We start from the raw sequence: 15,044 nt of genomic DNA on the forward strand, positions 1-15,044 counted from the left end.
CGTGAGGCTTCCGCCCGCCCACTGGTTCATCTTTTTCGCGGCTTTGGAGTCGCGGAACTTTCCTTTGCCCTTCTCTAACAGCGGGTCCTCGACGACGTAATCGTCCACGGACGCCATGTACGACCCGAGATCGACCCGCGTTTCTTTGCTGAACTTCAGCGAGTGCGATTTCCAATCCGCGCCGTCGTCGTCGCTCTCGCTGTCCGCGTAGTACAGACCCTCGGAGACGTATCGCGACACCCCGATGGCGCCGTCGCGCTCCTCCGCGCCGCCCTCTTTCTCTTTCGCGGCGGCGTCCGCGTCGTCGGTCGCCGCGCTTTTCGATCGCTTCGCCGCGCTCTCTTTCAAGGACGTCTTCAGACCGGTCTCGAATTTCGCGAGCTTCGAGAGCATGTCCTTCTCTCGCCCGCCGACGGCTTTCCTCTTCCGTTTCATCTCCACTCGTTTCACCTCCTTATCCGTCATCAGCGCCGCGTCCTCCTCCGCGAGCTTATTCTTCCCGATCCCGAGCTTCCGCAGACGCGTCGCCTCTTTCGCGCGGCGCTCCGCCTCGCGCCGCGCCTTCTCCTCCTCGCGTCGTTCCTTTTTCGCTCGCTTCTCCGCCGCCGCCTCTCGCGCTCTGAGCTCCTCCTCGACGACCGTCGTCCCGAACTCTTCCTGCTTCGCGATGATCTTCGCGCGCATCTTCTCCTCGAACCCGACGTGGTCGTCGTTCTCGTCGTCGTCGTCGTCGGGAGGGAGCGACTCCCCGGCCTCGTGCGCGGCGAGTTTCGCGCGCATTCGCTCTCGAAACGCCTTCGTGCGCTCGAGCTCCTCGGAGTCTTTCCGCAACGCCGCCGCCTCCTCTTCGCTCCCGGGTTTCACGATCCGCCCGCTCGCGTCGTCGCCCTCGGCGTCGAACACGGACTTCACCTTCGGCTTCGCCATCGTCGCGAGCTCGGCGTCTTCCTCGCCAGCCTCTTCGCCGAACGAGAGAAGATTGAGCTTCTTCGTCTCTTTCTTTTTCCGCTTCTTCTTCTCCCCCGCGTCTTCCGCGTCGTCCGCGAGCCCCTTCACGACCCTCGGGACGATGTCCTCGAACGGGTTCCACAGGACCTCCGCCTTGATGATCTTCGGATGCGGCTCCACCGGGCGGTCGCCCTCGACTTCCAGCTCCGCGATCTGCAGCGCGTTGTAGATCGTGTGCCCGACCACCTTGCCGAAGATGGTGTGCTTCCTGTCGATCCAGTCGCAGCGCTCGAGAGTGATGAAGAACTGCGAGCCGTTCGTGTCTCTCGATCCCGCGTTCGCCATCGCGACCTGGCCGCGGTGGTTGAACTTGATCCTGGAGTGCAGCTCATCTTTGAAGGGTTCGCCGTAGATCGAGTCCCCGCCCTGGCCGGTGCCCGTGGGGTCGCCGGTCTGGATGCAAAAGTCTTTGATGATTCGATGGAAGATGCAGTCCTCGTAGTAGCCCTCCAGGCACAGCTGGACGAAGTTCCGGCACGCCTTCGGGGCTTCCTTCGCCCAGAGCTCGATCTCTATCTCGCCATGGCTCGTCGTGAGCAGCACCTTCCCCTCGGTAGGCGGCTCGAGCTGGTACACGTTCGACATCGCGCGCGTCGATCTGGCGGAGCCGCGACGGATGCCGAACAGAAATAAATTCGCAGCCGCGAAAACTCATCAGCCGGATGACCGAATAATAACAAGATTCTCGTCGCGAGAGGAGGAGGCGGACGAGCGCGCGCGTAGGGAGCGATGACGAGCGATGCGCATCGTAATTCGTAACATCTCGTGCTCGTACTAAAAGAATCGTTTTAAAAGAATCGCGTCCAGTCCGCGTCCGCGTCACCGAGGAAACGTGTCCGTCGTCCGCGCCGGCTCGAGGAGGTCTTCTTGCCGAAGCACCCGCCGCAGCCTGCCCTCCGCGTCGACGATGGCGACGGGCTCGTCGCACGCCGCGGCGGCGCACAGCACCGCGACGTCGCCGATCGTCGCGGTGTCGCCCTCCACGAGCGTGGGCGGCGGTCCCATGACGGATCGCACCGTCGCGGAGGAAGCGTCGCCGCCGCCGCCGCCGGCTGTGTCGCCGACGCCCTCCGCCTTCTTCGCCGACCCGCGCAGCGTCCCCACGGGGCGGAGGTTCTCGTCGATGACGACGGCGACGAACCCTCTTCCGACGGCGTCCGCGGCCGCCTCCGCGGGCTCGTCGCATCGAACGACGAACCGGATCGCCTCTCGCCCGCCGACCGGGGAGAAGAACCAGCCGCCGCCGCCCGCGCCAGGAGGCTCGTCGTCGTCCTCGCGTCGCCGCGTCTCGCTCTCGCCCGCCGCGTCCGCGTCCGCGTTCTCCGTCACACTGGTCCCCATACGACCGCGTCGGCGTGGTGAACGCCGATCCTTAAGGACTTTGCCGCCGAACGCCGCGTCCACGTCGCCGTCGCCGCCCTCGTCGATCGTCATCCCGACGTCCGGAACCTCGCGCAGGAGCGCGCCCGGGTCGACGCCGCCGCGGAAAATGAGCGGCTCCGCCTCGCCCGCGAAGAGACGACTCGCCGCGCCCGCCCACAGATCGAGCGCGTCCGCGGCTTCGTTCGATCGCAGCACCGGCGTGGACGGCGAACTCCAATCGGACGTGGACTTCACCGCAGTGTTCAGGAAGCCGCCGAACCCGCCCGCGGCGGGGATCGGGATGTCGTCCTCGTCGAGCGACGGAAGGAACGCGTCGTCTTCGTCGAGCGACGCGAAACCCCACGCGCTGTCGATGAGATCGAGCGCCTGCGTGATGCCCCACATGCTCTTTTGCTTCTCCTCCGCCGCCGCCGTCGCCGCGGCGGCGTCGGCGTCGGCGTCGCCGTCCGCGTTGCAGTTCAAGAAGCCGTCCACGCCGACCTCGTCGACCTCGCCTTGGAGCACGCACGCGTCCGAGACGGGCGTCGGCGTCGGGCGCGCGGTGCCCGGCGCCGCGGGCGCTCTGGGTTCGTTCAAGAAGGACTTCGCCGCGGCGGCGCCCGCCTGCGCGAAATCCGCGTCCTCCCTCGACCGCGCCGCGCTTCCTCTCCCGACGACGTCCTTGACGAACAGCGAGACCAAAAGCTCCGTGGAGCGATCGCGCAGCACCTTGGACGACGACGCGAAGTCCAACGACTTGAGCCGCTCCAGCGCCGCGCGCGCGCCCGCCGCGTCGCCCGCTGCGGCCTTCGCCTCCGCCTCGCACATCACAACCTCGGCTTCCACGGCGGCGCCGCCGCTGCTTCCCAGGTTCACGGGGCCCGCGCCCGCGCCCATCGCGGCGGCGTACGCGAGCGAGCTCGCGTCGACGTCGAGCCCTGCCGAGCCCCTCTTCTTCTTCTTATTCCGTCGCGCGTGCCTCGCCTCTCTCTCCGCTTTCCTGCGCCCGAGCTCGAGCTCCATCCTCTCCGCGAGCCTGCGAACGCCGCGGACGTCCCCTCGCGCCGCCTGCGATCTCATCACCCCGAGGTACGCCCTCGCGGTGAGATCCACCCCGGGCTCGCGCTCCGCGGTCGCGAGCGCCGCGAGCGCGCGATCCACGGCGCCGTACGCCACGAACGCGTCCACGAGCGCGCCGTAGCACTGCGGGTCCGGCGGCGGCCCGAGCGGCCCTCGAACCTCAGCGTACATCGCCTCCACCGCCTCGACGCCGCCGGCGTGGTTCGCGCCCAAGAACCCTCTCGCCGCGCCCGCTTCCGCTCTCGCGGTCGTCGTGTACGACATCGCGTCCGGATACATGTTCGCGTCGCCCGTGCGCGCGGCCACCTTGCGCATCCTCGCGACGAGCGTCCGCGCCCAGTCCGGTCGTCCGCCTTTTTGGCACGCGGCGAGCGCGATGTTGTACGCGCACTGCGACGGCGTCACGCCCGCCTCTTCCATCTCTCGAAGCACCGCGATGCACGACAGCGGGTCCTCGCTCGAGGCGTGCGCCTTCGCGACGCCGTTCCACGCCGCCTCCTCGTCGGTCACGCCGTCGTACGCGACCCTGCCGTTTTGGATCCGGCCGTTCCAGGACAAGACGCGGTCTTTAAAAAACCTCGCTCGGACGACGTCGCCGCACGACGCGCACGCGTCTTGAATCGTGAGCAGCATTCGCGTCTGCGCCACCCTCGGCGGGTGCCACTCCGTCCCCATCTCGTCCCTCCACTTCTCGCTTCGAAGCGGGACGTCTTTCTTCTGCCATTTCCCCGCGGCGGCGACGTAGATGGTGCCGTTCCTGCCGACGCCGATCTTGCTGTCCTTGGGTCCTCGGCCCTTCTCCCACGTCTCCAGAAGCAGCAGCGCCTCTCTGAGCCGCCCCGCGCGGCCGTGCGCTTGTATCAGCGCGCAGTACGACGGCGCGCCCGCGCCGATCCCGCCCGGGCCGTCCAGCTGTCGAAGTAACGTCAGCCCGCGGTCTAAATCGCCGCACTTGCAGCACGCGCCGATGACCGCGCCGACGGTTATCCTTCTGCCGTTTCGCGTCGTCGGAATCTCCGATCGCTCCACGAGCGCCAAGACGTCGTCCAGTCGTCGCGCGTCCCCGAGCTGCTTGATGCGCTTCACGAGCGCCTTGCCGCGGTACGTCTTAGGGGGCTTGTCGGACGACGACGAGCCCGGGACGAAGTCGTCGTCCGTCGATCTCTCCGCCCCGCCCGGGACGAAGTCGAAGTCGAGCTCGGAGAGATCGCCGCCGAAGAGGATCTGGTCCGCGACGGAGGAGGACGACGACGGCGGCGCGCCGTCGACGCGCTTCATCGGAGCCGCGTCCCCGTTCGGTCCTCGCAAGCGCTGCGATTGCATCTTCAGCTCCGTCTGCGCGCGCAGTCTGCGCAGCTCCGCCCAGCTCAGGAATTTCTTTTTCCCTCGCGTCGCGGGCGCGGACCACGTATCGACCGGCCGTTCCCACCGCCGCTCGCGCGACGGCCGGCGCGCGCGGTATCGCGCGCGCGGCGCGTTCGCCGCGACGGGGGGAGGCGTCGGGATGGCACCGCTCGGCCGCGCGTCGACGCCTTCGCCGTCCGTCGCGACCGCGCGCGTCGGTGGGGCTCGCCACCGTCGCGTCGCGGCGCGCGCGATCCATCGATCTTGATAACGTGCCGTGACTGGTTCCCATACGACCGCGTTCGCGTGGTGAACGCCGTTCAGCCGCGTGCCCACGAACGCGGACGCGCTCGAGCTCGACGCGCTCGCGCACGACGCGACTCGCGCGTTCCTTCTCGCCACGTCAGATGCGCATTCGATTCGGGCCGCTCGCGGCGACGTCGACGACGCGCAGCGCGCGCGCGCCTCGACGACGCGCGACGCGCCCGCCGTCGACGTGGTCGGCGAGAGCCCTACCGAACGCAGCATGGCGATCCCCGCGACCGGAGCGCGCGCCGGCGTGGTCGCTGTGTCTCCTCTCCCTCTCCTCTACCTAACGTTCGTTTCCTCGCGTCATCGCGACGTAGGTGACGACGGAAGCGAGCGCTCTCTCCTACGCGTCCTCCCCGTCTAACGAAGAAGCGCGACGCCGGTGTGAAGATCCCTGACAGCCTCCACTTGTCGCCGTAAACAGAGCGACGAGATCGAGATCTCCCCTCTCGTGGGACCGGAGCGCGCCACGCGCGCTACAAAAGTCGCCCCAGCTCGCGTCACCGCGAACCTCACGCGCGCGGGCGGAGGACACCGCCGTCCGCGCGTCGGCGTGCTCTCCTCCTCCTCCGCCTCCACGACGACGACGACGACGACGACGACGACGACGAGCGAGATCCAGCCGGCGGCGACCTCGGACGCGGCGGAGGCGGCGACGCGACTCGCGAGGTCGCTCCGCGCGCTCCTCGAGACGCCCGGACGCCCCGAGGACCTGGAGCGGTCCGTCGCGCCCGTGGTGGCCGCGCTCGCGACGGCGCTGCGCGACAGGGAGGCGCGCGCGATCGCGACGACGGAGGGCGCGGCAGAGGCGCTGACGTCGATGCTGACGACGACGACGACGACGCGCGGTCCGGAGGGACCGCGCGGCGCGCGGCTGCGGTACGACGTCGCGCTGTGCGTCTTCGCGCTGAGTTTCCACGAGCCCGCGCGCGAGGCGTTCGCGAGACGAGGCGCCGCGGGGAAGTTGGTCGACCTCGCGAGGACGGCGACGAAGGAGAAGATCGTCCGCGTCGCGACGCTCGCGCTGAGAAACGTCGTCGAGGGGGGGGCGGGGTCGGGCGACGCGGCGGGCCGCGGCGGCGGCTTCGGCGGGGAAGGAGGTCGGGGCGAAGAAGCCGCCGCCGCCGCCGCCGCCGCCGCCGCCGCCGCGTCGAGGTCGACGTCGAGACCCGCCGGCGAGGACGAGAACATCCTGAAGCTCGCGCGCAGTCTCCAGCGACGCGAGTACGCGGACGAGGAGCTCGCGAAGGCGCTGAAGGAGCTCGAGGAAGGCGCGCTACGGCGCGGGAGAGACGCGTCCGACTGGCGACGGTACCGAAGCGAAGTCCTGTCCGGATGTTTGGAGTGGTATAGCGCGCGCGGCGACGAGACGTTCTGGCGCGAAAACGCGGAGAAGTTCACGCGCGACGACTGCCTCGTGCTGCGGACGCTGGTCCACATCCTCGAGCGCGCCGCGGACCCGAAGACGCTCGCGGTGGCGTGCCACGACCTCGGCATGTTCGCGACGCGTTGGCCCGCCGGGAGGTTTCTCGCGGAGGAACTCGGCGGGAAGGAAAAGGTCGCGCGGCTGATGACGCACGAGGACGCGGACGTGCGGAAGCGCGCGGTGACGTGCATGCAGAGGTTGCTCGGGTTCGGTTCCAGCGCGAGCGCGGCGTGATGCTAGCTAGAGCACGTAGTCGACCTAGCGCCGCGCGAGGACGAGAACACGACGCAGAAGTCGACCGCGCCGCCGCGTAAAAAAAAGCGTCTTATTATTTTGCGCCCCAAAAAGCGCCAAAAAGCAGAGCGCCCACCCGAGACGCCCGCCGTTCATTACTCACGGCACCGCGTTCGCGATGGCGTCCGCGTCGCTCGCGGCCCGCGCGCTCGACGCGTCCGCGCTTCGAAACCCGCGCGCGCGGATCCCGCGCGCGTCCGCGGGCGCGCGCGCCCCCGCGGCGAGCGGTCGACGCGCGGTTCGGTCGGCACGTCATCAATTCGCGGCGGCGGCGATTCCGAGGACGACGCCGCGCGGCCCCGCGCCGCCGCGCGCGTCCGCGGACGACGACGAGGAGGAGGAGGAGGACTGGGAGAAACTCTTCACGGAACTCAAGCCGCTGACGCCGGAGCTCCCGAGATACAAGGCGCGCGCGCGTCCCCGCGCGTCGAATCCCCCGCGCCGCGCCGCGCTCGGCTCGTCCCGTCCTCACCGCGTCGCGCTCGCGTCTCCGGAACCCAAGACGCCGTCCTCGAGCGCGATTCGATCGATCCATCCTTCCGTCCCCGCCGCGGACCGACGATGACCGTCCCCACTCCACCCCAACCCCCCCACCCAACCCCCCGCCGCAGGTCGCGATCCTCGAGAAAGCGCTCGCGCGAGGCCGCCGCCGCATCCCCATCTCCAAGATCGCGCGCGACCTCGAACTCCGCCGCGACGACGTCCTCGCGTGGGTCCGCGCCAACGCGCACCGCGAACCGGAGCTCGCGCGATCGCACCCGCCCGAGCCCGAGCGCGTCGCCACCGTGCGGCTCGACCGCGACGGCAACGTCGCGTCCGCGTCCCGCGCGGGAAGAAACGGCCGCGACGCCGCCGTTTCCTCGCAGACGTCGTATCTGAAGCACGCCCCCGGCGCCGCGGATGCGCACGTACCCAAGGGCGCGCCGGCGTGGAAGGGGTTCAACAAGACGCGGCTGGGAGCGACCAACGTCGCGACGCTCGAGAAGGTGTACGCCGCGGAGAGGTACCCGGACGACGGCATGGTGGACAGCGTGCACCGCGCGACGAAGCTTCCGAGGTCGAAGATCGTCGCGTGGTTTAAGACGAAGCGCGAGGAGGAGAAGGCGGCGAAGCGCGGCGGCGAGAGAAGAGGAGGCGAGAGAGGCGACGAGAGAGGCGGCCGCGGCGGCGGCGGAGGAAGAGCGCGAGACGGCGACGGCGACGGGTTCTACGACCGGCGGGGGCGGGACGACGGCATGCGCGGCGGGGAGATGAAGCGCGACGGGTACGGGAACAAGCCTCAGGCGGAGGGGAGGCGGGACTCGACCTCGGGGTGGAGCGGCGGACGCCGCCGCTGACGCCGTCGCGTGGAGAGCACGTCGTGTTCATCATCAGTCGTTATTTCTGCGTTATTTCGCGGCGAGATAAGATATTTTCCTCGAGTCATCCGATCGCGATCGTCCCGACGGCGACACTCTCACGGCGCGCGACCACGAACCACGCGCGCGTCGTCGTCGTCGTTTACCCCACGAGCGATGGGTATCTTAAGAAACGCGCGCATGGCGTACACCGGCGGCAAGCTCGCGACGAAGCTCGCGCTCCCGTGCGCGGTCGCGAAAAAGCTCTCGTGCTACCTGCCGTCGTTCGTGTACTCGAACGTGCCGTACCAGGCGCGGTACGGCCTGGACGTGCTCGGCATGCTCAACCCGCGAGAGTGGAACGACCTCATCGACATGCTCCTCGCGGAGCTCGACCCGGAGACGCGAGAGCTCGTGAGCCAGTACCGGCCGTATCTTCCGCTCGTGCTGTACTTCGTCGCCGCGATCGCCATCCTGACGCTCGCGACGATCCTCTACGTGGCGTTTCTCGTCGCGAAGCCCATCACGAAACCGATCGCGAAGCTCGCGCTCGCGCCGGTGCTGTCCGCCGTCGGCGCGGTCGCCGCCGCGGCGAAGGGGGGAGCATCGAAACCCGCGACGGCGAAGACGGTGGTGCGCGCGACGAAGGCGGAGGCGCCGGCGCCGAAAGCAGCCGGGGGGAAGAAACCGAAACCCGACGCGTTCGTCGACGCGTGCGACGCGTGGCTCGCCGCGCTCCCGGCGAAAGGCAAGGCCGCGCTCGAGAAAGCGATCGCGTCCGGGGAGGACAGCAAGGCGGCGTTCGTGGCGTCCGCGGAGGCGGACACCGCGAAAGGCCGAGCGGCGGCGAGAGCGGCGCTCCTCGACGCCGCGCGATGAGCGAGACAAAAAACGCGCGTCCGTCGCGACGAGGCCGGAGAAGGGGAGCGCGCCCTCCCGCGGCGGAGGGAGCGTACGGTCGTTGTTACAAGATATTTGTTGTTGTTGTTACAAGATACTAACTTTATTGATGAATGAGATCATCGCGTCGCGCCGTCGTTCGAACTCCGTCGGGGTGGCGCGTCCGGCTCTCGTCGCCGCCTCGCCTCGCCTCACGCGTTGATTTCCTCGTCGTCGTCCGCCGTCTCGTCCAACGCGTCGTCGTCCTCGTCTCGGAGCCGCTCGTGCGTGCGTCCGCGCGCGTACCCTCCCTTCCTCTTCCCCGCGCGCTCGCGATGCAGCGCGTTTCGAGTCAAGACGAGCGCGACGCCGACGCCGAGCAGCGCGCACGCGAGGAGGACGACCACGGTCGCGACGCCGTCGCTCGAGCCGTCGTCGTCGTCCCGACCCGCGCCGTTCGCCCTCTCCCACGCCCTGGGCCCGCCCCCCGCGCCGACCGCGCGGTTCGGACACGCGCGCGCGTCTCTGACGAACGTCGCCGCGTCCACGGCCGCGAGTCGCTGCGCGGAGACGTCGCCCTCGGTCTCGCAGTCTCGACCCCCGGACCCCGTCGGCGCGTACGTCGTCTCCCCCAACTCGTTCACGCCGTCCGACGCCACGCACGCGGTCCTTCGCCACTCCCAACTCGCGTGCGTGGCGTTCAAAATCTCCAGACGCCCCGCGCCGAAGGAGCCCTCCCTGAACGCGCTCCACGCCGGCTGCGGCTCGGACCACGACTGCCCGTACGGACCCTCGTAGTTGCCGCCGTCGCCGACGGTGAGGTGCACGGCGCCGCACGCGTCCTCCTTCCAGTCCCTCACCGGGCGCGACCGCTCGTACGCGTGCACGTGCCCGTTCAGGACGACGTCCACGCCGGCGTCGTACAGAAGCGGCTCGAGCTTCTCCTGCGCGCGGAGCGCTTCCTTGTAGTGCCCCGCGTTGGAGCTGTACCACGGGACGTGGAACATCACGATCACCCACGGCGTCAACGCGCGATCGATCGACGCGAGGTCACCCTTCAGCCACTCGAACATCGGCGCGTTCGACCCGTCGAACCGCCCGGGCGTCACCGGCGCGTAGCTGTTCAGCCCGATCACGTGAGCGATCCCGACGTCGTGCGAGAACCAGTCCTGGGACGCGCTGCCGCTGGCGAGGTACGGCGTCGGATATCGCGCGCGAAACGCCGTCGACTCCACGCCGTTGAGCGTCACGTCGTGGTTCCCGGCGACGACGAGCATCGGGACTTTGGACATCAAAGGCTCCGCGAGCCTACCGAACGTGTCCCACCGCGGCGGGAATCCGTCCGCGTAGGACAAGTCCCCGGTGTGCAGCAGCGCGTGCGGTTTCATCTCCGACAGATGTTTGAGCACCCCGCGGGTGACCTCCGTCTGGCCGGTGTCGCCGACGACGCCGAAGACGACGCCGCTCCCGCGCGCGGCCGCCGCCGCGGCCTCGTCCTCTCTGTCCCTCGCGCGCGAGACGTCCGCGGCGGTGACCGCGGCGGGCGGCACCTGAAACGTCCGACCGCCGGGCGTTTTATCCCCGGGGAGTCTGTACGCCACCGTCTCGCCGCCGACGAGGCCGCCGCGCGCCGTCTCGCCCACGTGCGCGACGTGAATCACCGGCGACGCGTACTGCGCGTCCGGGTTGTTGTACGACAGGCACAGCGCCTTCCCGTACGGCGGGGTCTTGAACCAATCGGGAGGGACGACGTCGTCCGGCCCGCGAATCACTTTATAATTCGCCGCGTCGCGCGGCGTCCACGACGACGTGTTCGCGAGCGCGACGAGATCTTCCACCCTCACCGGGTGCTTCGGGCCCAGCACCGCGTCGACGTCGTTCGGCTCGCCCAGGCATATCTGCGCGGTGTACGCCGACGACGTTATCGCGGCGGCGTGCGCGGCGGGGGCGGCGAGCGCGGCGTCGCGCGCGTCGTCGTCGGCGTCGACGTCGACGCGGACGAACCGCACGACCGCGTCGCGGTCCAGCGCGGCCGCGGACGCCCACACGATCGTCACGACCCCGGGCGCGCGCGGCGCGAGGTGGATTTGCTCTGGCGCGTTCGGGTCCGCGCCTCGCGCGTACGGCGACGCCACGGACGGGTCGTTCAGGTCCACCGCGGGGTGCGCGTCCGGGCGCGCGAATTCGCTCGTGACGCCCCCGCCGGGCGACGACGACGACGACGACGACGACGACGCGTCCCCCGGCGCGGGCGCGGGCGCGTCCGTCGCGGACGCGACGGACGCGAGCGCGAGGAGGAGCGCGAGGAGCGCGAGGAGCGCGCGAACCCGCGCGGCGGTCATCGCGCGACGACGGGGCTCCGCGCGGGGACGCAATGCCGGCGGGGCGCCCGAGATGACGGACGACCGTCGCGCGTCGCGTACGCGACTTCGCCTCGATTCCGAAATCTTCTTGGACGTGACGTTTCGTCTCTCCGATCGTGGTGGCCAAAACGAGCGCACACTCGCTCCGCGCGCTCGAGCCGCGTCGCACGCGTCGCGCGTCGCACGCGACGCGAGGGTCGCTCGCGACCGCTCTTCGTCGCCCCGTCTCGACCGCGCGCGCGCGACTCGCGCGGCCGCCCGTCGCGTCGCGTCCGTGCCGCCGCGCGTCGTCCATTTCCGGACGTTTTCTCTCGTCCTAATCTAATCTGGGGAGGCGCGCCGCATCCGTCGCGCCGTCGTCGTCGTCGTCCGTCCGCGCGACGACCGCGCCGGCGATGACGCGCGCGGCGGGCGCGCCGCGCGCCGCGTTCCCAGAAGACGACGACGCCGCGTCGTCGCCTCGTCGCGACGCCCACGCCTCGAGCTCCCCGCGCGGGCTCCTCGGCGCGGGCCGCGCGATCGGTGGCGGTCTCCTCGGGTTCCTCGGTCGCCGCGGCGAAGCCGCCGCCGCCGCGCGCGCCACCGCGGACCCAGCCGCGACCACCGCGAAAAGCCCAGCCGCTCCCGACGCGCGCGCGCGGTCGTGGGCGGCGGCTCCCGCGCGCCGGTCGTCTATTCTCCCCGCGCGGCGAGCGACCGACGCCGCCGCCGCAGCCGCCGCCGCCGCCGCCGCCGCCGCCGTCGTGCGCGTGCGTGTGGAGAAGCCACCCGGCGCGCCGTCCAACTGGGATCTCCTCAAGAAGAAGACGTTCCTGCAAGGCTCCGAGCACGGCGGCGCGCCGCTCGTCGGCCCCAACTCGGCCAGACGCAGAAGCACGCAGCGGCAGTCCATCGCCAAGCGCAACGTCCTCGCGATGGAGACGCTCTACGTGCCGGCGTGGAAGCAACGCATCTTACGGTTCCTCGACGGGACGCGGTGCACGCTGTTCATGACGCTCGTCACGCTGTGGGCGCTGTTCGGGGACGACGTGCGGTTGATGGCGTTTCACGCGGGGGACGACCCGATGTTCGTCGGGCTCGTGTACGTTTGCCTCGCGTTGTTCTCCGCGGAGATGTGTTTGATGTGCCTCGCGAAGAGAGGATACGTCGGGACGTTTTACTTTTGGCTCGATCTCATCGCGACGTTGTCGCTGTTGATGGACGTTCCCGAGTTCATGGCGCTGATCGACATGGCGCCGTGCGCGATCGAGTCCGACGCGTGGGCGCACGGGTTGCGCGGGCACGACGAGGGCGGCGGCACGGAAGCCACCGCGGACAGCGCGGTGGCGCGCGCGGGGCGGGCGTCGCGAGCGGGGACGCGCGCGGGACGCATCGTGCGACTCGTGCGACTCGTGAGAATCGTGAAGCTGTACAAGACGTGGCAGACGCGTCGACGGAACAGCAAGGACGTCGTCGCGGGGAGTTTGGCGCGGGCGGCGGCGGCGCCGGCGACGGCGGCGACGCCGCCGGCGACGCCGAAGGACAAAGACGGCGCGGCGTCGCTCGACGCGAAGAAAATCGGCGACGCCCCGCGCGCGTCCGACGAAGACGTCGACGAAGAGTTCGCGACGCCTGAGGTGCGTTCTATACACTGGTCCCCATACGACCGCGTCGGCGTGGTGAACGCCGATCCTTAAGGATTTTTCCCGGCGCTTCTCTCCGCCCACCCCTCGCTTTCAATACCCGCCCTCGGCGCCTTTCAACTCCAACTGACGCCTATGAACTCCACCCCGACATCGCTTTGTATGGAACGACCCGGAGACGAGAGTCGGCCAACGCCTGTCCGACCTCACGACGAGACGCGTCATCGTCGGCGTCCTCGCGATGCTGTTCTGCCTCCCGTTGTTCGACATCCACACGTACCCGGAGTGGATCGGCGCCGCCGCGTCGTTGTCCGAGGGCGGTCTGAAGATGATCCACAACCTCCTCGTCGTGAACGGCGCGTCGAGCGCGGGGTTCTACGACGCAGTGAACGATTACGAGGACGGCACGGACGGTCTGTACGCGCTCGTGCTCAACGGGACGTCGTACGCCGACCACGCGAACGTCTCTTTCACGCTGAGCGGTCTGTCGCACCGCGCGCTTCGATGCGAGGAGTTCATTTACACGACGTACGAGCGCGAGGACGACGTCGGCGACGCGATGTCGTTTGCGTTTTTCGACGTGCGCTATTACAGCGTCCTGACCGCGGCGCTCAACTTATGTCGGACGACGTTCGTGTGCGTCGTCCTCGCGCTCGGGGCTCTGCTGTTCAGCAAGGACGCGAACACGCTGGTGCTGAAGCCGATCGAGCGGATGGTGAAGAAAGTCCGCGAGGTGAGCGAGAATCCGCTGCGGAGGTTCGAGGTGAACGACGGCGGCGACGCCGCCGGCGCGACGCAGATGGAGACGCGGCTGCTCGAAAATTCCATCGCGAAAATTTGCGGCCTTCTCGCGGTCGGGTTCGGCGAAGCCGGGTCCGCGGTCATCGCGGAGAACATGAAGCGCGGCGGCGAGATCGACCCGATGATCCCCGGGAAGAAAGTCTGCGCCATCTTCGGCTTCTGCGACATCAGGCAGTTCACGGACACGACCGAGGTTCTGCAAGAGGGCATCATGGAGTTCGTGAACACGATCGGGAAGATCGTGCACATGGAGGTGCATCTGCACGGCGGCAGCGCGAACAAGAACATCGGCGACGCGTTCCTTCTCGTGTGGAAGTTCCCGAAAGACATCACCCTTCACGACGTCGAGGCGCCGCACCTCACGACGAAAGAGAAGCGCGAGCAGATCGCGGTCGTGGCGAACAACGCGCTCGCGTCGTTCGTCGTCATCATGGCCGGGCTGCGAAGAAGCGCCAAGTTGAACACGTACCGAAACGACACGCGTCTGAACGCGCGGCTGCCGAACTTCGAGGTCAAGATGGGGTTCGGTCTACACGTCGGGTGGGCGATCGAGGGCGCGATCGGGTCGGAGTACAAGGTGGACGCGTCCTATCTCTCCCCGAACGTGAACATGTCCGCGCGTCTGGAAGCGGCGACGAAGCAGTTCGGCGTGCCGCTGCTGTTGTCCGAAGACTTCGTGCACATCTGCGGCGAACGCGTGCGCGCGCAGTGCCGGCAGCTCGACGTCGTGACCGTGAAAGGCAGCGCGTTTCCGATGGGCATATACACGTACGACGTGAACTTGGACGAAGTCCCGCAGCCTGGGGACGACTCGACCCGCGACCCGACCGCGGCGTCCGTGGAGCTCGAGTCGAACTCGTTCCAGAGCTACGAGGACGAGTTCGAGGAACACCCGGACATCGTCGCGCTTCGACGCGGCGTGACCGAGACGTTCTTATCCGAGTTTAAACGCGGGTTCGATCTGTATCGCGCCGGGGAGTGGGGAGACGCCGCGGCGGTGCTGCGAGAGACCGCGCGCGGGTTCGGCGGCGGCGAGCGCGGGGACGACAGAGAAGACGGCCCGTCGTTGAGTTTGTTGAGAGTCATGGAAGCGCACGGGTGCGAGGCGCCGCGGGATTGGAAAGGGTACCGCGAGCTCACGGAGAAGTGATTTATTCTACGTATAAGATATTCATTCTATCGTCTGCGCTATCGTGTGTACAGTATCACCACATACATA

The 15,044-nt window shown here is 68.9% G+C and overlaps 8 protein-coding genes across 8 annotated transcripts; 5 read left to right on the plus strand and 3 right to left on the minus strand.

The window, feature by feature from the left end:
• Positions 1-987: 987 nt before the first annotated feature.
• Positions 988-1,593, minus strand: MICPUCDRAFT_7681 (uncharacterized protein; the record flags this gene model as incomplete). Its single annotated transcript, XM_003057300.1, has 1 exon — positions 988-1,593. A coding segment is annotated over one exon (606 nt), but the record flags the coding sequence as incomplete, so codon positions are not given.
• Positions 1,594-1,827: 234 nt separating this feature from the next.
• MICPUCDRAFT_46756 (uncharacterized protein) lies at positions 1,828-5,472 on the minus strand (the record flags this gene model as incomplete). The annotated part of the gene is made up of 1 exon (XM_003057301.1): positions 1,828-5,472. The coding sequence occupies exon 1, from the start codon at positions 5,320-5,322 to the stop codon at positions 1,828-1,830; it is 3,495 nt and encodes a 1,164-aa protein (XP_003057347.1). The 5' UTR covers positions 5,323-5,472.
• Positions 5,473-6,418: 946 nt separating this feature from the next.
• MICPUCDRAFT_9416 (H+-or Na+-translocating f-type, v-type and A-type ATPase superfamily) lies at positions 6,419-6,724 on the plus strand (the record flags this gene model as incomplete). Its single annotated transcript, XM_003056834.1, has 1 exon — positions 6,419-6,724. A coding segment is annotated over one exon (306 nt), but the record flags the coding sequence as incomplete, so codon positions are not given.
• A 217-nt stretch (positions 6,725-6,941) lies between these two features.
• Positions 6,942-8,160, plus strand: MICPUCDRAFT_56419 (ocp3-like homeobox transcription factor; the record flags this gene model as incomplete). The annotated part of the gene is made up of 2 exons (XM_003056835.1): positions 6,942-7,364; positions 7,435-8,160. 2 exons carry the CDS (start codon positions 6,942-6,944, stop codon positions 8,158-8,160), a joined length of 1,149 nt encoding a protein of 382 aa, XP_003056881.1.
• Positions 8,161-8,287: 127 nt separating this feature from the next.
• Positions 8,288-9,075, plus strand: MICPUCDRAFT_62399 (uncharacterized protein). The gene is given in 2 exon segments (XM_003056836.1): positions 8,288-9,046; positions 9,048-9,075. The coding sequence occupies 1 exon segment, from the start codon at positions 8,338-8,340 to the stop codon at positions 9,037-9,039; it is 702 nt and encodes a 233-aa protein (XP_003056882.1). The 5' UTR covers positions 8,288-8,337; the 3' UTR covers positions 9,040-9,046; positions 9,048-9,075.
• Positions 9,076-9,707: 632 nt separating this feature from the next.
• Positions 9,708-10,499, minus strand: MICPUCDRAFT_3567 (uncharacterized protein; the record flags this gene model as incomplete). Its single annotated transcript, XM_003057302.1, has 1 exon — positions 9,708-10,499. A coding segment is annotated over one exon (792 nt), but the record flags the coding sequence as incomplete, so codon positions are not given.
• Positions 10,500-12,316: 1,817 nt separating this feature from the next.
• Positions 12,317-13,078, plus strand: MICPUCDRAFT_38834 (uncharacterized protein; the record flags this gene model as incomplete). Its single annotated transcript, XM_003056837.1, has 1 exon — positions 12,317-13,078. The coding sequence occupies one exon, from the start codon at positions 12,317-12,319 to the stop codon at positions 13,076-13,078; it is 762 nt and encodes a 253-aa protein (XP_003056883.1).
• Positions 13,079-13,823: 745 nt separating this feature from the next.
• On the plus strand, positions 13,824-14,975 carry MICPUCDRAFT_15376 (uncharacterized protein; the record flags this gene model as incomplete). The annotated part of the gene is made up of 2 exons (XM_003056838.1): positions 13,824-14,558; positions 14,676-14,975. 2 exons carry the CDS (start codon positions 13,824-13,826, stop codon positions 14,973-14,975), a joined length of 1,035 nt encoding a protein of 344 aa, XP_003056884.1.
• Positions 14,976-15,044: the final 69 nt, after the last annotated feature.

Source organism: Micromonas pusilla (genome assembly GCF_000151265.4).
Source record: "Micromonas pusilla CCMP1545 genomic scaffold MICPUCscaffold_3, whole genome shotgun sequence".
NCBI classification, from domain to species: Eukaryota; Viridiplantae; Chlorophyta; class Mamiellophyceae; order Mamiellales; family Mamiellaceae; genus Micromonas; species Micromonas pusilla.